Source organism: Brachyhypopomus gauderio, chromosome 13 (assembly GCF_052324685.1).
Source record: "Brachyhypopomus gauderio isolate BG-103 chromosome 13, BGAUD_0.2, whole genome shotgun sequence".
NCBI lineage: Eukaryota > Metazoa > Chordata > Actinopteri > Gymnotiformes > Hypopomidae > Brachyhypopomus > Brachyhypopomus gauderio.
In genome coordinates, this window is record NC_135223.1 from 16227562 (window position 1) to 16251654 (window position 24093).

The following is a 24093-nucleotide window of genomic DNA, read 5'->3' on the forward strand; positions in this document are numbered from 1 at the left end:
TTGCTCAGTGACTCAGTCTCAGATATCTCACTGCAGTTAATGTGATTAAAAGAGAACCTTACCAAGACGGATATGCCTTTGTTAGATATATGGTCACATCACTCATCAATTAAAGATTTAAATGAGGATAGATTGGTTCAAGTGTCTTGAGTCAGACATTAGAAGCGTGTATTTGTGAATTCAGAAAATTCTGTGAATTGAGAGTGTATCTACGTGTGGTCCTGTGGTGACACTGGGCCAGGAAAGTGCAACTTTTCCAGGACTGAGAGTGTGATGCTAGGGTGTACACACACACCTGATGCGCTTCTTGCTGTCTTACATCTGCCCTTTGTTTTGTGTAGGTTTGGCCTTCATGATGGTGAACACTTCTGGAAGGTTCCCTGGACAGAAAGCCCAACTGATAGTTCCACAGCTGAAGGAGAATGACACCCACTGCCTCATATTCCACTATTATGGAGCCAGTGGTGAGGGTTCGAGCCCTGGCCAGCTCAACATCTATGTAAAGGAGAACAGTAGTCCTTTGGGATTGCCTGTGTGGAACTCTTCAGGACCTGCCTTCCATACATGGACGCAAGTTGAGGTGGCAGTCAGCATCTTCTGGCCCAACTTTTACCAGGTAAGAACTTTGCACTGCAGAATCTCAAAGCCAGTTTTGAACCAAAGGTTAGTGTGCATTATTGGACACATACACATTAGCTGGCATAGCTAGCAAGAATTGCAGACTGGGGTTAATTTGAATATTCACAGTCTTATTCATCGTAATTGATAAAGAAAAAGAAGTAAAGGATATGGGACTAACAAAGAAGACAGTGGTGAACGTTTTTTGAAATGGCTACAGAACATTGGTGTTTAAGTATTTGGAGTAAAGGACCATCGCTGACCTGAACAAAAAGAGGGATACTTCGTCTCTGCGAATCACTGTAAATGCCCTCAAGCCAGATTTTACCCCCAGCAGAAGAAAAAGCTTTTTTTGGCATTGGACACAGCAGAGTGTCTTCCTGATTAATTCCCTTCGCCTAAGTGTTCATTCACACTTGACACAGCACAAAAGCTCAGCACAAAGCCACCCAGTAGGCTGATTTGACACCTGCCACGCTGGAGTAGCATAGCCTGTTGATCCTTGTGGGGAATGCAACTTAATTGAGAATGAAGGTCCCAATTACACTGGGCTAAAACGGACCCCCAGCGGTCTCTGCAGATGACTCCGGGCTGCTCCTCTGGGCTGGGCTGAATAGCGGCGGGGCTGGAGCTCGTCTCCACACCGCAGAGGTCCTGCCAGGCCCCACCGGGCATCTGTAATGGCTGAAAAGTCATTGTGCAAGGACCACGCACATCAGGAGTGCTTTTTGTGACAGAAGAGATCCTTCATGGGCTCAACTGGAGATGAACGTGCACACAATAAAAAAAAGAGAGAGCAAAAGCATCAGGTATTAGTCTAGAGAACCAGGAGAGGAAGTAGCAGCCACTCAGGCCTTTCCGGTGTAACATAAACTCAAGAAAAAACCTGCTGTCCAGTGAGGACATGAGCTGAGCTCATCCCTTTAAGATACCTAATGTGTCCAGTAGAGTGACTATGACCAATGTGGAGACATGTCCACTAGACCCTGACACCCTGACTCTGACCAGGGCTGATGATTCAGTATGGAGAAGGGGCATTTTCATTGCCCCTGACCCACATAATAACATCAAGTTTTTACCTTGGAAAGGGAGACCTGCATGAACATAGGCTGAGCCTTCAGGACCTGACAGATCCAGTTACACCTTGTACATTGTTCTAATAGGGAAACATTTTATTATTTAGGAATAAATCCTATTCAAAAGGTCCTGATCTCTTAATGTGTCTTTGCCCGTGGAGATCAGGTCCCAACAGGAGGTCTGCAGAAACCAGTGACCTGAAGGGTCAGGTGGTTACCCAGCTACGACCCATTCGCTTTAGCAATGCTGTGAGCCTGAGTGTCTTATTGTGTAGAGATGGAGCATCTGGAGTCTACCCTCATACCAGTACCACAGGAGCACAGTAGGTAGCACAGTAGGTAGATGTGCTCATTGCTATGACTGGAACTCTCCAGTGGAAGGAGGAATGCTAAATACATCCTAAGGTCCTCAGAGAAATAGCCACCATCTGCTGGTAATTCATGGTGGGTGGCAGGAGACACATCTCCGTCTCTACCTCTCCTCTACACCGCAGCAAAGTATAATTGGCAAAGAATGCAGTTGTGACTTCTTAATATCACAGTGATTAACAATGCAATCTGTAATCCGCGTCACTGTAGCTAATTAGCAATGGAGAGGTAATTACGGGCTTTCTGTAATTGCACAGTATCTTAAGTGTTTGTCAAAATTAAACCACCTGGTACTCAGAAATTACTTTGTCTCTTATTTTGTAATTATGGGGTTTGTGGTTTTATCCTTCCTCATCTCCCCTTGCTCTTGTCTTTTGCTGTACAATGCGAGAACATCGCAGGCTGTAATTGCTCTTTCTGTTTGGTCGCGTTTCAAAACTTTTAATCAATAATGGTGTGCAATTAGAGTACGTTCATTTGTGTGAGCTGGTGCCCTGTGGTCCTCACTCATATTTTGTGATGCCCCCAAATATGTGATTGTGCTTCCATTTATAGACTATGGATCACAATTACAGGTGAGAGGGAAAAGACCACTTCACCTGAACCTCATCAGAATGCTGGGAGTGGGTGCTAGGAGAGCGTATTGCTCAGAGAACATGGTACAGAACTTGGGCAGCTATGAGCTGAAGCCTTATGCTTTGTGTCAGAAATTCCATCCAATAATAATTACCTAGAAGGAGAAAGAGTTCCTGGGTTATACTGGATACCACAGAAGCACTTTCACGCGAACTCCACTCCACACAATTGCATATATCTGTGGCGACCTTTTTGAACATGCTGTAAAAACGTTCAGGATTTTTGGAAAAATACTACATCCACAGTGTTTAATTTGTTTAATCAAGCTATGCGTGTGGTTAGTGATGGTTCCAAATGAGCTCTGAGTGAAAGATAGGAAGATATGGCTTCTGGATAGACATATGCAATCACCTTGTAGTGACGGCACCTTGCAGCATAGCTGAAATGTATAGCACTGACTGCTCATTATGTAAGTCTCTGTATTTAATCATAATCAGTTTAATGTATTTTAGAGCAATAACATTATTATTATTATTATTATTATTATTATTATTATTATTATTATTATTATTATTATTATATTTGAGGTGTAAATCAGTACAATTTATGGGACATGCAATTAAAAATGACAATTATACAGTTATGTGGAAGCCATGAATGGCTCTGTAAGCAGGATGACTGCTTGCATATATGTACTTCCACGACGCCGTAACAGCTGCAGTAATTGAGCGGACGCATTGAGACGCTAATGAGAGGAGAACTCCAGCCGAGCATGGCCCTCTCTGGCCGCCTTCCCCAGCCTCCGTGGGCCAGAGCGTTTTTACAGTGTGGTGACACACGTCAACACTACACAATGAATCGCCGTCGGGCTCGCTGTGACATTTAACGTGGCCGAGACCGGCTTCTCGTTTCCTTTAAATTAGCCCCTCATAAAGCTCTAATTAGTGGCCAGTTTGCTCCCAATCGTCCCTCGAAAGGGAGTGGAATGAAAATCAATTTGAACCCGTTTTGAATGGCCTAATAAAGGCATCTGGTCTGAACGGGCCCGCCGTGCTATCTCGCTCTAATGAATCATTTGGATGCTCAGTGTGCGTTTGAGGGACACGGTTACGTCATACTAGGCAACATAAGCAGGGTCTGTCACCTGCTGTTGGAATGTCAGCCTGATGAACGCCTTGTTTTAGCAATGCAGTGGTAGTAATGAGTAGTAATATGTAATAAGAGCTGTTCAAAGTGAAGCATGACCAGTTTTGAACAGGCGTGTCAGATCACACATTACTTTCCTTCCTTAATCTGCTTTCTTCATGAACTATATCAAGGGCAAACTGATTAGTCACATTTCTAAGGTACTTACAGCTTGTTCTTTGTCTTAGGCATTTAAGGAATGTGAATAGCCTCATAAATATTCCAGAGCTGCGATATGACACGGTGTCCACTCTGCTGTACAAACACAGTGTGTGTAAACAGCTTGCCTTGTCTTTAAAGGCCTGGGTTTCATTCCACATAAAGCACTCCGGACCCACATGCTTACATTATCTTTTATTTTTTTCCGTTCCGCATTCAACGGCCATAACAGTTTATCTGTCGTCCCACGGTCACATTTCTTCTCCTCAGACGTATTTTGCTGCCGAAGCACAATCGTATCAGGATGTTCGACCTCGAAAACCAGTGAACCAACTCCCAACCTCCTTTTTGCCCTCCCGCAAGTTGCTTTGCCTACGAGGCGTCACTTTCAGGAGTTTGAAGGAACAGAGGGGGAGTGAGGGGAGACAGATGGGGTGGATGAGGGCGGCTCGGAGGGGCTGCCTCTCTCCTGGGTCCCGCCTGATGTAAGGCGTGTCCCTGGCAGGCTGCCCGTAGCCTGAGCGTGCAGGAAAGGCTCCTTTTTGTGCGCTAAGCAATTGTTTCCTGTGTGATATGGCCGGAGCGGAGCAGAGATCTCTAGCCTTCCTCCGTTCCTCCCCCGCGGTGTGTGGTGCTGGTCAGTGTGAGAGTGGCCCTGCACTCTCCTCTCTACGGAGCAGCTGAGCTGGTAGACCCCTCCCAGGTGCTAACACCAGTAACCCAGACAACAATGCAAAGAGTTCGTCATGGAAACCTGACTCTGCCCTCCCCCAAAGCCTGTGGGGAATGTATTTCCTCACAACGGCAGTATGTCACTGTCACATGAGAAGCATTACTGTGCAGATTATTTCTTCTGAAGTAAGAAAAAAAACCTTTGCCATAAGTTTGTTTTCCTAAAAATTATGAGAGAATGAAGTGACACCATTGGCAAACATGTATGTTTAGTATCAGTATTCAGTCCTAACCATATCTGGATATGAGGGCAGATAGGTAGAACTATACAAGCTCCATACAAGCTCGTTTTTTTTCATGAATCTACGGAAAGTACAGAGCCCCACACATTCAGGCTTCCCTTGAGAACACAGGAACACACCAACCAGCGGGGCCCCTTAAACCTAACCAGCTGTTCACTTTGTGCTGCGTTGCAATACTTCAAACAAACGGTGAAGAACCATTATCTGGGGTTCGAGCCCTGAACTTCGTTTAGTATTCCCATAACACTGCACTAAACATGCCTTCTTCACGCATTGTATCAAGGCTATGAGTGGATTAACAGGAGTTTGTGTACAATCCCCCTGCCCACATCACCAAACCTCATCCTTCTCTCTCTCTTTTCTAGCTCATCTTTGAAGTCGTGAGCTCGGGGCAGCCGGGACTGCTGGCGATCAAGGACATCTCACTCCAGGGACATCAGTGCAGTATGTCCTGTCTCTCACTCCATGTCCCACATCTTCCTGTGGGAAACATGTTTACACACAACAAAACAAACAACAACAATGTATCGTGTTAACAAATATACCTGTTATACATACACCTGTCATACATCTTTTGGTATGTGATACAAAAAATTGCAGACTAATCAAAATGCATTGAACACAAAAGTATGAATGTCTTTAATTGCCTTTTGACTTTCTCATCAAAGCAATGACAATCACAGGAGAAATGTTAGAATTTGCACCTCATTTTACTATTCAGGCTGGTAACATGACCTGATACCTGTTGGTATGTGTCAAAATATGTCACAACGCATCCTTTTGGCTCATAATGAAGTATTGGGAATGTGTGTTATTTGTAGTCATCCGACCCGCCTCCCATGATTCCACTGTAGCAGTATCAGTTTTCCCGGCTTGGTCCTGAACGTCCTGCGTGCAGAGGCCATTTGTGTCATGTTTCACCTCATGTCCTTCACCTGTTAATCCAGTTCTCCCAGCAGCCCTTTGGATCTCCACCCCTCCATCTTTCTCTCTCATGCCGTCACACTCCCTCTCCTACTTCATCCGTCATTCTGGAATTCCTCCATCTTTCTCCCCCTAGCCTCCATCAGACCTCCACCTCCTCTCCCACACGCCCGGTCTCCGCTGCGTTTCACACCCCCCCACCTCCATCTCCCTGGTGTTTTGTTGTTGTTTCCACCTCCTACACACACCCCTCTCTGCGTTTTGTCACAACATAAATAAGGTATCAAGGTATTGAAGTCAATGAAATGGAACGAGCTAGCATAGGTGTGCAGGTGATGTTCTGATGGAAAGAACTGAGTGCAGGTGATTTTATGGAGAAGATTTTATGATGAAGTTTTCATCTTCTTACATGTACCGCTCCGTTTGCTCTAATTTGTCGTTATCTTTTAGAATCTCTACCTTGTGCATTTCATAGCAACAGTGTCACTTTCGAGTCCGTATCCACAAATCCACAATGCTAAAGACATGCAGGCTAATTTTGCCACTTATCTGTCAGCATAAGTTGCAAGCTGTGGATGCTGGTGTATGCTGTCAGACATCAATCATACAGCCACCTAAAACACACTGTATTATTTTTCCACCTGAAATACCCCATTGCTAATCGGTGGTGAGGTTTGCTATGGGGTTTTTTTTAGGTGCAGAATCCAGTTTTAAGGCCAGTGGAAAAGAACACGTTCTGCTTGAAGCCCTCAGAAGCACTTCATTATTTTTCTGAAGTGCTTGGAACTAAAGTCTTCAGAAGTGGAAAGGATGCCAGTGAGAAAGACGTATACTGTTATAGTTTAATGGTTTAACCCAAAACTGAAGAGCCCTTGAGGAACCTTTTTTGTTACTGTATGAGGGTGGATGTTCATAGCTGAATGGCTGTAATCAGTAAAAGATTGTGTCTTTTTTTTTTCAAAGTGGTACCAGACACATTTAATTTTAAGAGAGCTGATTTTCATTATGCAAAATTTCAGTCAGGAACAATTTAGCAGATTATGACGCATAAGCTGAAAGTATGGGCCGCTGTCATCCATCAGCAAAGGTGCAGTTGCTCATGGCCCGGCGAACGCAGGTGCGCTCGAGAAGGAGAAACAGCAAGGCAGGGGTTTGTGCGGGAGACGACCTTAATTGCCTACCACAGAGTTGCACTGTGTGCCGTGCGCAAGGCTCAGATGTCAGATCAAGGTCACGACGACTTGCTTCATGTGGAGATGGGGGAACTAATTAAAAAAAAAAAAAAACCCTCCTCCCCATAATTTGATTAGCATGGACTTTCATCCTCCCCTGCCGGCCCACCTCCCATTATACACGGAGACTGACCCAAATTCCTTCCGCACTTTGTTGTCAGTTTTGCAGTTCTTTGTTCTGTCAGTTCTTTGTTGTCAGGCCCCTTCACCAGGAATATGGGTATGGGGGAGGTACGTTATTGTTTGCAGAGCGCGGGACATTAGGAAGGGGCCGTCGTCTCTTTCGGCCGTGTTCTGGGTCTCCTGGGTCACGCTCCTCGCCCTCTCGTTCTGCTGCGTCGCGTGGACGCTTCCCTGGCCCCCTTGAGTGTGAGCAGGAGCTTCGGTGGGCTGGGGCAGCTCGGGCCCCCTGGCCCCTCGCTGTAGGACCACCCTGAAAACAGTGATGTTGCTGCCCTGCACGACGGATAAGGGCTGTTTTGTGAATCCCCAGATGAGACTCCGGAGATGTTCCCTGTATAGACTATTAAAGAAGGTGAAGCTCTTACAAGTTAACAACATCACCAGGAGCATTAATTATACGTCAAGCCGTGGCGCGCTAATGTCGTGGGAGAGAAGAAGAGGTTGCTGGCGTGGACGGATGTGCGTGATGAAGCTCCTAAATGATCAGACGGGCTTGTGGTTGTTGTTATTGTTGCTTTGCCTCCGTACTCCAGCACATAGGGCTCGACGCGAAACCATGACTACATATCAACACAGGCCATAAATAATTGGACAGTTAGCTGCTTAGGCAATTCTTGGCTAGCTGTGCGTCGCTGCATGGTTAGTTTACACAAGCGCGCTAACAAAGTGCGGAGCTCATTCCTGTTGCAGCGTTTGCAAGTAGAGCTGCTGCTGTTGTCTCTCAACACGAGGATCAAAAATGTATCGGTGTTTTGATTTGATAAAAAATCTAAACATTCATAAGATGCACGCAATCACTGGTGAGCGTATATAAATAGTAAAATGGGTTGCAGTAGGCTACGGCAGATAAGAACATACTTCCAACCATGAAGAAAAGCTGCTAAACAGATAGAAGAGAGAGTGTGCAGGACGGCCGTACAGACATGTCAGGGACAGCCATACTGGGAGGGAAGCTGCACTGTGACCCCGGAGGGTTTAACCACAACATGTCTGCTAAGCCTCAGAGAGCAAGGCAAGATTAAGCCTGGCTAAAACTGACAAAAAAGGGGCCTTACGCTCAAATGAGATAAAGTGAGATGAGGTCATGCGAGGATCCAGAAGCATCTCCTGCTGTTCTAGAGCAGACCTTCACGCCAGCGTGGGCGTACTCCTAACCCTAGGTTCTGGAGCGGCAGGGGCCCGTGCTCAGCCTCTCGGGACAGGGGCCCGAAACAGACCAGCGTCTGAAGAGTCTTTCAGGGTCAAACAGAGGAACGTCCGAGTCACTCGCCCAACATGAACCCCCTGAGTTCGCCTTTCACTTCCTGAACGTTAGCGAACGCAAAAGGCCCCAACACCATCTGGAAGTGAAAGTGCAACGCTGCTCCACACAGTGTCATAAGATAGGATATGTAAATGAGAAGTAAGTTAGATGCATTAAGTTGACATTCAGTGTAGTAAACAGTAGAGTTGAACCCCAAGGACCATATTTCTGTTCCAGTCTAATGTACTGAAGTACCACAAAACCAAAAACCAAAACTGACTCACTGACTGGACGGAATATATAACTCATCATAAAAATGATGTAACGAATATATAAAAACACACTCCCAGTGTGCATGCTAATAGCTGTTTGTGTTTCTGTTGCAGTGAGCACCCCACACTTTATGCATATTAAAGGTGTGGAGGTCAACGCCAGGCAGACAGCTACATTTCACTGTACCATTAATGGGCAGCCCAAGGACCACCTCAACTACAAGCTCTGGCTGCAGGTAAAACATCGTTCTCCGGCTGGACGTCTCTGTTGATGTTAAAATGACTTTAAAGTCCATGATTTTGTTCCATGAGGTTAATTATTAGTGTCCAACAAAGCCGTGTTAACAGCAAAGATTAAATGAAACAGCTTGCAGTTACAGTAATAAAGAACTATTCCTTATACAGTAATAAAAAAATATTCCTTATACAGTAATAAAGAAATATTCCTGTATAGCAAATGTGCCCATCTGCCTACAGCACAGTGGATGTGCCCAAACACACATTTACGTGTGTGTGTGTGTGTGTGTGTGTGTGTGTGTGTGTGTGTGTGTGTGTGTGTGTGTATACATGTGCAAGCAGCACATGCCTGTGTAGGTGAGTGTGGGTGTGTGACTGCAGACAGCTGTAGGAAATGAGTTGTGAATGTGCACACAGAGAAGGATAAACAGCTCTCTTCTGTTGCTTAGTGAACCCACCACTGCCCTTCATAAACAGGGCAAGAAATGTGAAAACAGAACAAGAGTGCAATCAGACAGAACAAGCATGCACACACACACACACACACACACACACACACACACACACACACACACACACACACACACACACACACACAAACACTTGCACATCTACCATCTCAAATGGTTGACAGGGCTGAACGGTCTGCTATTGAAACTCTGCTTAGATGAGTGGCTGTAAGCTATGAGAGGATGTGTCTCCAGTGCCTTCAGCGTGGTCTCATTACAGTCTGGCTTGAACTGCATATATCTGTTACATTTTCATACACTGCACAGTTCCTGGTGTGTGACCTGTCTGTGGCTGTGTGTTTGGGACACTTTCCCGGGAGAATCACGGTCGGCCGGCCGCTGCCTGCCTTCCGCGTGGCCAGACACTCCAGGAACGGCCAGCCGTGTGTTTCCGTGGCAGCACCAGGCATCGCACTAGTCTTGAAAAAATCCCCCTCAAAGCTCGGCTGTTGGAGCCGTATGTGATGTGTACTGCTGCTAATTTTACAGTAACTTTATTCTCCGGCTCAGATCAAGGCTCAGTGGAAGCCTTTCTACTAAGCAGGAATGCGTTTGTTCGTTGGAATATTGCGGGACATATTTGAAATTCCTGCTATTCTTCTCAGGGCATCGGCGGACGAGAGGCCCTGATGAAGGACACGAAGGCGGTGAACCCCAGGCGCTACACAGCCACGTTTGACGTGGAGAACACCACCAAGGGCGACTCGGGCCGCTACCGCTGCATCGTCCAGTCAGACAAAGGAGTGGGCGTGTCCAGCTATGCCGAGCTCATCGTAAAGCGTAAGTATTATTTCTCATGTGAAGACACTTACAGCTGGCATTTCCCAGAAACGATTGCGAAAGTCTCTGAACTCTCTCAGGCCGAGTTGCATGTACGAGGAAGTGAGTGTCTAGGAGCCCATTCAACCTTCTTCTGCTTCACCCAGCTGCTCGGGGTTAAGAGTGATGAGCCCCTGGTCTGAAAGCAGAAACTGTTTCACTAGACGGAGCTCATCAGGTCCGCTAAGCAAAACTCTCAGGCTGCCTCCCACTCTGACGGAGCACCAGGACCATTTAAATGCTGCCATTGCCAAATACCTTTCTATCTGAGTAAGAATCACATTTTCATACTCATTTCATGTAGTTGTAAATCATAAAATGGCAACAGCGGAACCTCTCTTCCCCGGGTTTTTTTAGGGGCACAGTGTGTGTGGTCTACACACATGCACTCTCGCTAGTTTTCATTTTTGCACAGTAGTTTTCCACTGTGCTCGCCAGAGATTGGCTTTCATCGCTTCCATCGCTCAAGCTCAGCATGCTCATTCGAATCGCCTCAGCCGCACTAAACCCGGGGATGACTGATGGCTCCGGTCCAGACGCTCTGGATAGAGGGCTGTCAGTCTGTGGCCAACGGGCCTGAACACTCCCAGCTCGCATGTCTCGCAGGAGGAGATGTGTGTGTGTGTGTGTGTGTATGTGTGTGTGTGTGTGTGTGTGTGTGTGTGTGTGTGTGTGTGTGTGTGTGTGTGTGTGTGTGTGTGTGTGTGTGAGTGTGTATCTGATTGTGTGTGTGTGTATCTATCAGTGTGTGTATACACATATGTGTGTGAAAGATTGAGAACGGTAGAGTGTGTGTATGTGTGTGTGCACATGCAGCCATTGGTGTGTTTGATATATATGAGAGCTGTGGAGGTAAATGAGCTGAAGCTGGAGGGTGCAGCACTAAATCTTTCTGTGATTGTTCACGCACTGGCGATCCCGTTTCCCCTCCACGGCCCCGTATTATCCCTCGTTACTTAGCCACCATTACCGGAGATGGCACCACTAACATTGGAATACATCACAACACCAACGACTTCCTGTTATTCACAAATTTGATCCTGTGCTGTCTACTGCCAAACCTCGTCTCCGAGTCAAACATCGCCCCGTGGTGTCTGCCTGCCACGCTGGCCTAATGCGTCTCAGGTCCTGGATTTGGACTGGCGTCCTGGATTAGGACCTCCCGCAGGGAGGATCATTAGAGATGGCCCGGTATACACACAAGGGCGTGGTGCCATACACGTTCACCCGTCACGGGGGCTCGCTCAGTCTTTGGCTGGATTTGGTGACGTGGTTTTCGTTTTAGCTACGATGTTTTGTGTGGAGGGAGAGAGATAACACGAGGCTTCGACAGAGCGAGGGAGGAGGGGGGGCGAGAGAGGGAAGGAGAGAAGAACAGGTGATCCTGGTGCTGGGGGAGGTGCTTAACCTGCACTGGTGACTGTGCTCCTGCTAATGGCCCATGAATCTGCAGCTCACGCTTGAATGGGAGCAGGTCGCTTCCCAGAAATAAGCTTCACCTCCAGAGGAGCTCGGCGTCCTCGGCGTGTTGTGCTGTGCTGTACCTCCACTGCCCTTTCATCTTCAAGAGACCTCAAAGGCATGAGTCAGAACTTTAACAAGAGCTTCTTCGACATCAGACGGTGTGTAAAACCACGTCTAAATAACAGAGCACGCAAATATCTCCAGTAGCGTCGTGCACCCGCAGCCTGGCACACACTGGTTCGTTAGGAGCACACAGCAGACTGCTCCAGACACACAGGGTTTGGATCATATCAGAAGGATCATGTGGGGAATCGGGTTGCATGGTCATATGCTCCTAAATATAGCAGAATGCAGAGTAAGAGGAGTGACTGGGTGTGTCTGCCAGGTGCTTTGGCATGGGGATGCACAGCTGCTCTCACACACACACACACACACACACACACACACACACACACACACACACACACACACATACACTCTCACGCACACACTCACAAACATACACACATACCCACCCAGTTGGTCAACCTCTGACCTATGAACTTTAACTGGTGCGGGTAGAGGCTGAGAGGCTATTACTTACAGTTTATATGTAATCATTTAGGTAAGAGTTAAGTGCTGTTTTTATTTTTGCTTCACAGTGTACCACTGATGGTACCACCTATATTAGGAAAGCTTTGTTAAGTAATTGCAGTTCAGAATTTGGATTCCACACCACTTTCTTCAGGGTTATGGTCTATTGACGTCAAAAGAAATAGATGCTGGCAAATGTGTTTTTGCCATCTCAGAAGTAATCAGTATCCATATAGATGTGTCAAGGCATGGGAGTAATGTGGTGACGTGTGGTTAGAAGAGGTATCACAACCTTTGTTTTCACATTATTGCACGAGTCAGTGGCCAGGAGAGGGCAAGATCAATCGCCCCCCCCCTCTCCTGCGAGCTGTAGGGGGAGCGGTCTCAGTCCTTCTCCCCAATACTGCACTGACCACAATGTCACGGGGATGTACCAGAGCAGCTGACACATTGCCGTCAGCGTACAATCCCTCTGCTTTGAAATCTGTCTCTTGGCCAGATTGAAATGTCACTTTATCTTGTGTAAAGGCAGTACTGAATGAATATGGCGTGAAAGCTTGTTACTTCTGGAGACAATACCTTAACCCCCCCACCACACACACACACACACACACACACACACACAGGGGGCGTCTACACCTGTGTCTGCTACACTGAAATTGAGATGTCAGGCCGGGCCACAGGGAATGGGCTTACAAGTGTGAGTGTGAGAGAGGGAGACATTTAAATTGCCGCATGTAATATTGTACACCAGTAGAGACAGACAGGGAGGCTGGTGTTTTGACAGGGTGTGGTGGGGACGCCATGTCTTATATGCTGGACTGGAGACACAGATACACATGGGGCCTCCACAGATGGTTTTGTCTGTGTCCTTTGTTTGCACTTTACAGCGTGCCAAGGACCCGGTGTATGCAGGAACCCTCTAGGGGCCAGACAAAGCTCTCCTTTAATTCAGGAATAATCCGTTTGAGGAGGTTTACCTTAACCAGCCTACCTTGCTGTCTTCACTCAGCAAAATCTGAGTGCAGCCTATTTTCTGTTTGTTTTGCTCTGCTGCCTCTCACGTTGTCTACATCAGGGAGGAAGACGGAGAGCGCAGCGTTTGTGCTCGCCAGCGTGCAGCTCCAAACACACCTGCCCAGGGCAGCCGCCGAGATGGACGCCCCATTAGCTCAGCCGTAATTGATGCTCTCCGCGGCCGCGATCGATACCGGCCCGCGCGTCCGCCGCTTTAGCCCTACCTGGAACCGCTCTCCGGCAGGAAGGGCCCCGCACGGCTTACTGGGAGCGAGAGACGCTGCCGTCTCGTGTCTTCATTAGCCCAGGCAGCACCGGGCACTACAGAGCTCAGCGGGCCGGTCCCAAAGGACAGGAGATAGAAGGATAAGGGCCAGAGTGAAGTCCAATAACACTGCAACAAACAGGCAGCATCAGGCAACAGCACCCATAAGATGTACAATTACACTCTTCCCTAGACATGGAATACAAATGGTTTCATATTTTTACTTCTTTCAAAAGATTTTTTGCTTTAATGGACAGTATTCAATCTACTGGTGTGTGTGGTGTGTGTGTGTGTGTGTGTGTGTGTGTGTGTGTGTGTGTGTGTGTGTGTGTGTGTGTGTGTGTGTGTGCACACGCATGTATTCATGTGTGTGTGTTAAAATAAAACCCCACCAAAATGGGTCAACAGTAAAATGGAGCAGGACCATAGGGGTGATGAGTAATGAAATTCAGATCCAAATCTAAACTGATGAAGGTCAGAAAATTAATTGGTTTAAGTCATTACCTCTGTGTAATCTGTCTCCCTTCACCAGCTCATTCCAAAAGGGGAATACGGGCTTTGTGTGGTGCGAAGCTCACACACAATCACTTAATTGCACCCACTTAGATTAAACCCTGACAGCAGAAGGGCCATGACCAGGCTAGCATGCATCACTGTAGGAACATTTTCCGATACAATAGTGCCATTTAGTCCTGTAAGGCAACAAGCTTCCAGATTTGATGGCATCACACTTGGGTATGAGACAGGAGCTAAGACAGCACAATGACCGCATTCAAGCAGTCTATGATAATCAAGTTAAGCGTGAACAGTGTCGCGACTCACTTCTCAGATCTGGCACCATTGTATTGGAAAACTGGATGATTTAAGAGCGGTCAGTTAGCAACCTGTCTCTCCACCCTCCAGAGCCACCCATCCCTATCGCACCACCCCAGCTGATGGCGGTGGGCGCCACGTACCTGTGGATCCAGCTCAACGCCAACTCGATCAACGGCGACGGCCCCATCATCGAGAAGGAGGTGGAGTACCGCACCATGTCCGGCAGCCTGATCGACAACCAGCCCGTGGACAAGCCGAACCACAAGATCGGCCACCTGGACCCGGATACGGAGTACGAGATCAGCGTCCTGCTCACCAGGCCCAACGAGGGCGGCACGGGCGCCCCGGGCCCACCACTGCGGGCCAGGACCAAATGCGCCGGTAAGTGTGGAGACCACCGGCCCTGTGCTGGTTCTGTGTCCTTCATTCATGGATAGAATTGGACCGCCTACATGTGAGAGTCATTCATATGGTTATCCTCTTTGGGTCATAAGTCATTAATTTAGGTGTTTCTAAGCAGCATGTGCTATAACAGGCCATAAACGTTTGTAATTAGCCAGACAGCTCAGTGATTTCCCAACGAAGATTTTGATTAGGCATGTTTTTTTTATAGGTCAATCTTCTACTCTAATTTTGTTCTATAAAAAAAAGTCATCCCTATGAAAGCAGTCTAAATTACAATATGACTGTTACTGACTAAACGGTGTATATCCCATAGGGGACATTATGTTCTTTTATGGAAGAAAGAGGTTTTATTTATTATCTCATTTTCAAAACGACTTGATGCATTTGATCACGGCAATTTGCTGAGGAAAATCTGCTGTGGAAACAGCAATTCAGTTTCAAATCAAGTGTGTGTGTGGAAGCAGGAAATACGCCCCAGAATATTTCCTGACCGGTTTAGGCCAGATATTCTAGTGAAATGTAAAGCGCTCGCTGAACTTTGTTTGTGGTTTCATTGTGGTTTGTCTTAAAGAAACCTCAGTAGGTCCCGCATCTATAAGACTTGTCCGAAACAACATTAGCAGTGAACAATGAGGTGGCTAATGCCAAGTTTACATCAGACGAATAAAGACACTTGGTGTCCTCAGCTTGCTCCCTGTGCAGTATGCAGGAGAGATACCCCCCCCCCCCCCCATCACACCTGGAGGGGGGGTGTGCATCTCCCCTAATAGCACAGAAACATTAGCGCTATTAAAGGGCTCGTCAACGCACCGGGCACATTAGCGACACGGCACAGGACCCCCCTGGGCTACAAACAAACGGTGTGCAATTATCACAGTAATTAAACAGGTGCAATGACTCTTCTTTTAAATGACTGCAGTGATTAGAATGATGGCAGGAATACAGGAGGGTAGCTGCGTGGCTCTCCCACGCCAAGGTAATCGCTTTTCCATTAGCTTGTGCGCTAACCAACCATTAACGCACCATGTGTGTCATCAGCCAGTGGGCAAAGAGATGCTCTGAGTGGAATGGTAAAGTCGTATTTGCATAAATCACCATTTTATTATTTACGCACTTGGCTGGTCAACATATCTCTCAGCCCCTCCAGATAATGTAGTAAACCAGACAACGATAAATGATTGAGGGTGTTTTTGTTTTTTTGTTTTTTTTTGCAGTCACTATCAAATCAATAACAAGGCATAGAACATGCTCTGATATCTAGCTAGCGGAATGATGATAGGTATGAAGTCGTAGTTTCAGCTCCAGGGAACAAACAGCTCTTTCTGAATGGCCTAATCTGAGTGTGTGTAAAGATAGAGGGGGGACTGAGGAGTGAACAGCCAGCTGAGGCAGACAGATCCCACAGATAGCAAACAGGCCCTGGGGCTCCTATTGTGGTGAAATGAGTTAGTGGCACCTTTTGAAAGTCAAACCAGCAGACGAGTGCAGCCTCCATGCATGTCAGGACCTGCCCCACTAGACACAGACCCATCTCACACCTTGTTAGCTAGGCACACACACACACACACACACACACACACACACACACACACACACGCACACACACACACACACACACACACACACACACACACACACACACACACACACACACACACACACACACACACACACATATATACACACATACTTACACATACACATCTTCCCTCCCAAGCAGGGCCCACTTTGGTGACCAGACTCTAATCACCAAACAGCACCACTGCTGAACGGGTTAAGGTGTAAAAGGTGTAAATGCTAACAGTGAGTAGCCATCTAATCAGTTCCAGGTAAATCCATGGTGAGATTACAGGTACTTTGAAAAAACAATGAGATTACTTCTTGGATTACATTCACATTTCAACTAAACATGAGATGTTAGTGATGTCTGCTTGCTGTAGTGCATGGCAGAGTTAAACCGGGCTGGCTGATTGCACAGATCCACGTTAGGAACTCAGCAGAAGATGGAACTGCAGGTGTGGTGATAAGCATAATTGTGCCATGCCCCATGCTGGTGAACCATTATAATGAAGTGTGTATATTTCATTAAGAGAGGTAATGTGGGGTCCCCTGGGCTCAACAGGGTGTTTAACCCTAAAGGCTGGCTGGGCACCTCCTGTGTTAGATAACTGTGGGATGTTTGCCATTTTTCATACTGGGCATTTTTTTACAGCAGCTCAGAATGCTGGATACGTATAGGTCTGAATGTCCAGTATTTGAAGAGTAGAGGTGCTGTAGTTAGCAGCCAGGACCTCAGACTGCAGCGGGCCGACGTCCAACAGTTCGGTCCAGCACGGCCAGCATCACCCGGCTGGCTGTGGGCTCGGACTCTCCAGTCTTTATCGCTAATGACTCAGGATGACAGACAACCTGAAGATGTGTCCAAACAAGAATAACATTGCGGAGGTTTTCTGCAAATCACATAGTGAATTGGGGTCTCGTTCTGTATCTCTTTGTGTGTGTGGATTTGTGTGTGTGTGTATGTGTTTTGGGTCACGTTGTGGCTAGAGACAACAAAATGCCTTTTTTTTTAAGCAAGCATTTGATTGCTACTGCTATCTGTTCCACGCCATGTGCTTGAGTATGTGTGTGCTGCTGTGTGTGAATGTGTGTGAATGTGTGTTTGTGTCACGTAGATCAGCAGTGCACCTTTTACAGACGACCAGTTTCTTAGATTGCGTAAACAGGATAACGGACATGGCGAGTGACTGCAGTAGAATGTGTTGTTCGTTGTCTCGTGTTCTGGGCTGGTGGGGCTGAGCATGCTCTGTCTACTACGCTGTGTAACATGACAAACATGATCAAGATCAGACCAGAGTCTGGCCTCCTCCTACCTCTCCATGACTGATTCTTCAAAGCCTGCCTGTCTCTCTCCCCCTCTTTGTTTGTTTGTTTGTTTGTTTGTTTTTGCTATGATATGCTGAATTATTCAGCGCATGTCTGCATATCTGAAACGTTCAAATGTGCAAGGAGGATTGGCAGCCACCATTTGCTGTGTGTGTGTGTGTGTGTGTGTGTGTGTGTGTGTGTGTGCGTGCGTGCGTGCGTGCGTGCGTGCGTGCGTGCGTGCGTGTGTGTGTGTGCGTGCGTGCGTGCGTGCGTGCGTGTGTGTGTGTGTGTGTGTGTGTGTGTGTGCGTGCATTTGTGGCATGGCACCATGTGGCATGCTGGTGTAACAGTTGTCCGTGGAAGGTGTACACAAGGCCATATACATCAGGTCTGACCCACAGTGCCTGATGAGACTGATTCACACTTACTTCACAAACAGTACCAGGCCTGCACCACTGGTTCTGTAGAGCCATCCCTCATGAAATCTGTCCTCTTCAATCCCCTGCCTGTCTCTCTCCTTTATTCCATCACTCTCTCCTCATTCAACAGTGTGTGTGTGTGTGTGTGTGTGTGTGTGTGTGTGTGTGTGTGTGTGTGTGTGTGTGTGTGTGTGTGTGTGAGGGACCTGCAGGCTCATTGCTCAGTTGAAACCCGGTCATTTGTGCTGCCCTCCAGGTGCTGCACTACTTTGACTGCTAAACCAAGGCTCCTCCGAACCTCACTCAGCTGCCCACAAGCCCGTCTGCCCCGGCCGGGCGGGTCTGCCAGGGAGCGGGAGTAGTTAATGAAAACACCAGGCAGAGGATGGAAAACATACACACACACCAAACACACACACACTGTGCAGTCATCTTACTCACATTATTGTTAGACATTACAAAGTAATACACCTGGGGCGGTACACATGCTTTTAGTATTTACCATATTTACTCATACCTAGCACTGAGAGTCAAGTAATTTATGTCTTGACTGCTAATAACTTTACTCCATACGTTTTGCTATACATTATTACTTTGAGACAGGGTTATAAATGAAGCACTCAGGACCGGTGGGGGTGCTGTGTGTATTGGACCTGCAGAGCGAGCAGGCAGGACGTATATTAAAAGCTTGTGCTGTGTGTGTGTTCTACATCTCCTCCAGGGCCTAGGGGCCTTTTAAATAGCCTCTTGCAAATGTCCTGCCTTATATATCTTTCACTTGACTGGCCCATTGCTACATTTTCCCCTTTTTGGTGACTTTCTGCTCTCTGCCTGTGTGTTCCCTCCTGCCAGCCTCTGCTCCGAATCCTTTTCTCCTAACGCGTCTGATTTTCACGCTCGGCTCCTCTCGGAGTTCCTCTCCCTCTGCTGCTCCTCCTGATTGTCCTCCCACTGCTCCTCCTGTGGGGAAGGTGGAGCACGGCCCACTGGCCCCTCCCACTGCTCCTCCTGTGGGGAAGGTGGAGCACGGCCCACTGGCCCCTCCCACTGGCCCCTCCCACTGGCCCCTCCGGCCTCCATCAGGGGTTTGCATCAGACTTTTTGATTGGCATCGCATGACCCCTGTCCACTTATCAGCTCTGTCCAAGACAACTGGACATACACCGAACACTGAGAAACTACTGACTAGAGGCTGGACTCTGTCTTTGTAGTTATAGAAAGAACTCTGAAGACTGGGTCATCTCAGCGTGACCGTGGTGTTCGTTGTTAAGCATAGTCACTAATCAGCCCATGAAGTCCAGAGGAAGAGGGGGAACTTCTTCTCCATATGCTCCTCATTCTTCCGTCACACTACGTCTGTGTCATCTCTCTGTTTCTCTCCTCTACCTCTCTCCCCCTCTCCCTCCCTCCCTCCCTCCCTCCCTCCCTCCCTTTCTTCCTGTGCACTGTGTATCCTCTGTCTGCTCCCCTGTTCCTGTGTGCCTTCCTCCCTCCCAGCAGGCAAATTAAATATGATGATCCCGGTGGAAATGAAATACTAAATCTCATATAGGCCCCACTGCCATGGAGACCGCCGCACAAGCTCGAGCAGGGGGAGCAAAACAGTCTTGAAGGTCACCTTCAAAATGACAGTGTTCCTCAGCAGGAGAAAAACGAGGCGAGTGCAGAAGCTAGCAGGGAAGAGGTCCGCTATCAGCCGGGCCGCCGAGCCTCTTATCAGCAGCCCCGGTGCCTGGTGGCCGCGGCCGCTGTATCTCTCGCAGGGGCGGAAAACACTTCCACTCCAAGACGCATAAATTTCCCCACAAACGTGGATGCGAGCGTGTTTTTCAGAGGCGTAACGTGTTCGGGGTGTAGATGTAGTGTTCGGTGAGCGTGCACGCCTGTGTGTGTGTGTGTGTGTGTGTGTGTGTGTGTGTGTGTGTGTGTGTGTGTGTGTGTGTGTGTGTGTGTGTGTGTGTGTATGTGTGTGTGTGTGTGTGTGTGTGTGTGCGCACACGTTTGTCTCTAAGCACATCAGATTCTGGAGTCCTGTCATACAGTCTCTGGCACAGTGGGATGATGTTTTCGGTCCCTGCCAGGCACCGTGGGATCTCCCCACTCCGCTGCCCGTCACATTTTGTCAATTACAGACTCCCGTTCAGACGCTCCGCTAGTCAAGTGCTTCTGACGAGCGCTGAGAAGGAGAGGCAGAGAACGAGGGGGAACGCGGGCGAGCGGGAGACCGAATGAGGGAATAATAAAGGGAACCTGATTCGCTAACTTGTCACTGTTCGTCACATTTCGTTTTGCCAGGTTTGGCAGGGCGTAGTGTAGAGGAGCGTCTGCCCCCTGCAGAGGCGGAACAGATTGTCTCCTCTCCATAAAAACATGTTCGCTGTGTTCCACCGTTCCCTGGCGACAGCTGCGGCAGGCAGCCGAGGCTAGCCACGCCCCACCGATTGGAGTTAGCCATGCCCCAATGACTGGCGCTAGCCACGCCCCACCAACAGGAGCTAGCCACGCCCCACCGACTGGAGCTAGCCACGCCCCACCGACTGGAGCTAGCCACGCCCCGCCGACTGGAGTTAGCCACGCCCCAATGACTGGTGCTAGCCACGCCCCTCCGACAGGAGCTAGCCACGCCCCACCGACTGGAGCTAGCCACGCCCCACCGAGTTAGCCACACCCCACCAACTAGAGCTAGCCATGCCCCTCCGAATGGAGCTAGCCACGCCCCACCGACTGGAGCTAGCCCCGCCCCTCTGACTGGTGCCATCACAACCACGCAGGCCACCGATACAGACGTGTGCGCGCACGCACGCACACACACACACTCACACTTCACACCCTACAACTCTAGGTACTACCTGACAAAGCAGGTTGGCAGATGGTCAGATGGTTCTGGAACTACCATCTGCCTTCTGCACGTTCTGCACAGCCACCCTAGTTCACCCTCCACCCTCCAAACCCCTGCTTCCTCCACCCCATCATCCACTCCTCCACTCCTCCACCCCAGGGTCTCCTCCACCCCTATGTTCCTCCCCGGGCTCCCCCATCACTGTACTGTGGTCTGCTGGGGGGGGTTGGTGCTCTAGCTGCTCTAGTGCAGGTTGCGCTGCAGAACCTCTCTCACCTTGTTCATATGGACACCTGGTGTTCCTGTGGACCTCGCGAAACAAGTGGGGTTTGTGCTGAATGTGCAAGTAATAATGTCCCCAGCCTTGCTCAAACACACACACACACACACACACAGACGCACACACACACACACAGACGCACACACACACACACATGCGCGCACGCACAAACACACACGCACACACACATAAACACACACACACACACACACATAAACACACACTTACACACATACACATGCGCGCACACACACACACACACACACACACACACACACACACACACACAAATGTACGCACACACACGTACGCACACACACGTACGCACACACACAAATGTACGCACACACACGTACGCACACACACGTACGCACACACACACACACGCACACACACGCAAACACACACACATAAACACACACTTACACACGCACACATATACATGCGCACACACACACACACACACACACACACACACACACATACGCACACACACACACACACACATACACACGTGCACACACACAAGCATTTTTTTCTGTAGCTAAAGCCTGAAGCAAACAGACTGCTACAGCAAAGCCTTCTTGATTATTGGATTATAAAGCACAGTGACATCTCGATTACTGTGTCACCAGTCTCTCCCGTGGCTGTAAAGTGAGCCGGCCTGCTGGGGAGACGCGTGGCAGGACTCCTCCTACTCATGCTCCCCCCACCCTGCTCCGCACCCTCGCCGTGACCCGCCGTGACCCGCCGACCCGTTGACCCCGTCCCTGGCTGGGGTGTCGGGACCGGCTGGGAGTGGCACGGCTGCTCAGACTGCCCATGCTGGAGCTGATCATTCTCGTTTTCCAGGAGTTATTAACAGAACTGCTGTGTCCACGCGAGGTGTGCCGTAGCTTTGCTGTAGTTTGTCATTATGGGATGTGTTCTTCCGGAACATTCCAGGGGGCGTTTAAAGCTGGCAGAAGATGACAGATTTAGCGTTTATACGGTGATCTCTGCCACACCGTGTCCCAGGGTACTGGACAAGCCTCGGTTTCACGTTGTACTCTGTAGTACAAGCCCAGAGCCACAGGTGACCATGTCAGGTGTGTGGAGACACTGCACTCATTTGCCAGGGGAACAAAGTCCCACATGACTTCCCCTCCCATTACAGTGTGACGTGCCTATTTTTAAACACGCTGTTGTGCTCGTCTCCCTCACCATTCATTCTCTACGATTCCTCTTCCTCCTGCTGGAGGAAAAAAACAATCGCTAAGCGTTTTCAAGCACGTTAAGCGTGCCTCATATTCCCTGTGTTTGTGTCCCTAAAATCTGATGCTAAATTATGGGTATAAATGATTTACACACAATTAAATATTTATAATCAGAAACAAAGGATTCCACAGCATGCGGGGCTGTGGGAGCAGCATGCGGTGTGAATGCTAACCCAGCCAGCCTTGAGTGAAGCCTCTGTAAAAGTTCAGTGAGAACAGAAGGAAGCTGCTCGGTACTGCAGACCTTCACCGTGGGTGTCGTGTGTCAGGAGCACCATATCTGTGTCCGTCAGCCTAAAAACCCTGAAGCCTGCTGCCACTCACAGAGGACTAGTGCTTCTTAAACTGTACATGTCATTAACGGAACACCAGGATGGTTTTATTGTGAATTTTACTATTTTTCCTACATTCAAATGTGTCTTTTTTTTAACCAGGTCCCAGTTTTCAGCTTGAAATATAATTTCTATGGTAATTTATTTCTTTCTGCCTAATCTCATTGGCCTATTGAACAGGCAATGCAATTTCCTGTGCTTTCTCTCCCTGTCTGTCCTGCACTGGTTGCTCTGTATGTTTCACAATAGCTGTTACTGCTGGCCAGATGAAAGCTGACATACTCATCTTCTCCGCCTCCAAGTGGAGTGTTATGCCATTATTTATCTTGGCAAAAAATACCCCAGACGTGTATAAATGGAAAGATTTAAAGGGGGCAGGAAGAGAGGTTTGTTGCTGGCATGTGACGGTGGCAGGCTGGGTGACGACCCCCCCCCCCCCCCCCCCCCCTCCCCCCAGTGGGTGGTGCGGTGGAGTGTGACCTCGCTCCGTCCTCCACCTGTCCACCCACACCAGTGTCCCCTCACTACCTGCTGAAGCTCCTTCCTGTTCTCATAATGTTCTCCATGGTCATCACAGCGTCCCAGTGCCATGACGCACACTCACGCGTCTCTTCTGTCTCTGTATTTTTAATCACCTGCTCAGATCAGTGATACGGGCCTGCCTTTAGCCCCTGTGCCGGGCCGGTTGTGTCCACCTCTGTCCCCTGGACCTCTGCAGAGCCAGACAGGCCCGGCGGTGCAGTGGGTAATAGGTGTGGCCAACGCGCCTCAGTTCCCAAATGGGAGCCTCGTGTTCTGCCTCCTTTACTGCCGTTAAACATGTTTCAGTGGTTAACTTAAAAGCTTTGGATCCACTTCACTACAAACTGTGTACGTGTGTGTGTGTGTGTGTGTGTGTGTGTGTGTGTGTGTGTGTGTGTGTGTGTGTGTGTGTGTGTGTGTGTGTGTGTGTGTGTGTGTGTGTGTGTGTGTGTGTGTGTGTGTGTGCGTACGTGTATGTGTGTGTGTGTGTGTGTATGGATTCACTGTCTAGTGGTTGTGTAAAATGTTGCCTGTGTTTGGGTATACTATATCTTCCAGGTATGACAGGCGTAATTTTGCTTTCGCTCTTAATTTTCTACTTCAGCAAACTGTTGAGCAGCTGTTGCTTATCTACCAGACATCGGTTAAGGCTATTTGGATT

At 48.4% G+C, this 24093-nt stretch overlaps 1 protein-coding gene across 5 annotated transcripts in view; it reads left to right on the forward strand.

Annotated features, from left to right (window-relative positions):
* Positions 1 to 24093, forward strand: part of LOC143474015 (receptor-type tyrosine-protein phosphatase mu) — a 134600-nt gene that overhangs the window by 26847 nt on the left and 83660 nt on the right. For all 5 annotated transcript variants that reach the window (XM_076971262.1, XM_076971263.1, XM_076971265.1 and 2 more), the window contains exons 2-6: positions 342 to 616; positions 5323 to 5401; positions 8926 to 9047; positions 10163 to 10337; positions 14599 to 14892. In XM_076971262.1, the coding sequence (XP_076827377.1) occupies positions 353 to 616; positions 5323 to 5401; positions 8926 to 9047; positions 10163 to 10337; positions 14599 to 14892 (934 nt within the window). In that variant the 5' untranslated portion in view covers positions 342 to 352. The remainder of the gene's footprint in view (positions 1 to 341; positions 617 to 5322; positions 5402 to 8925; positions 9048 to 10162; positions 10338 to 14598; positions 14893 to 24093) is intronic.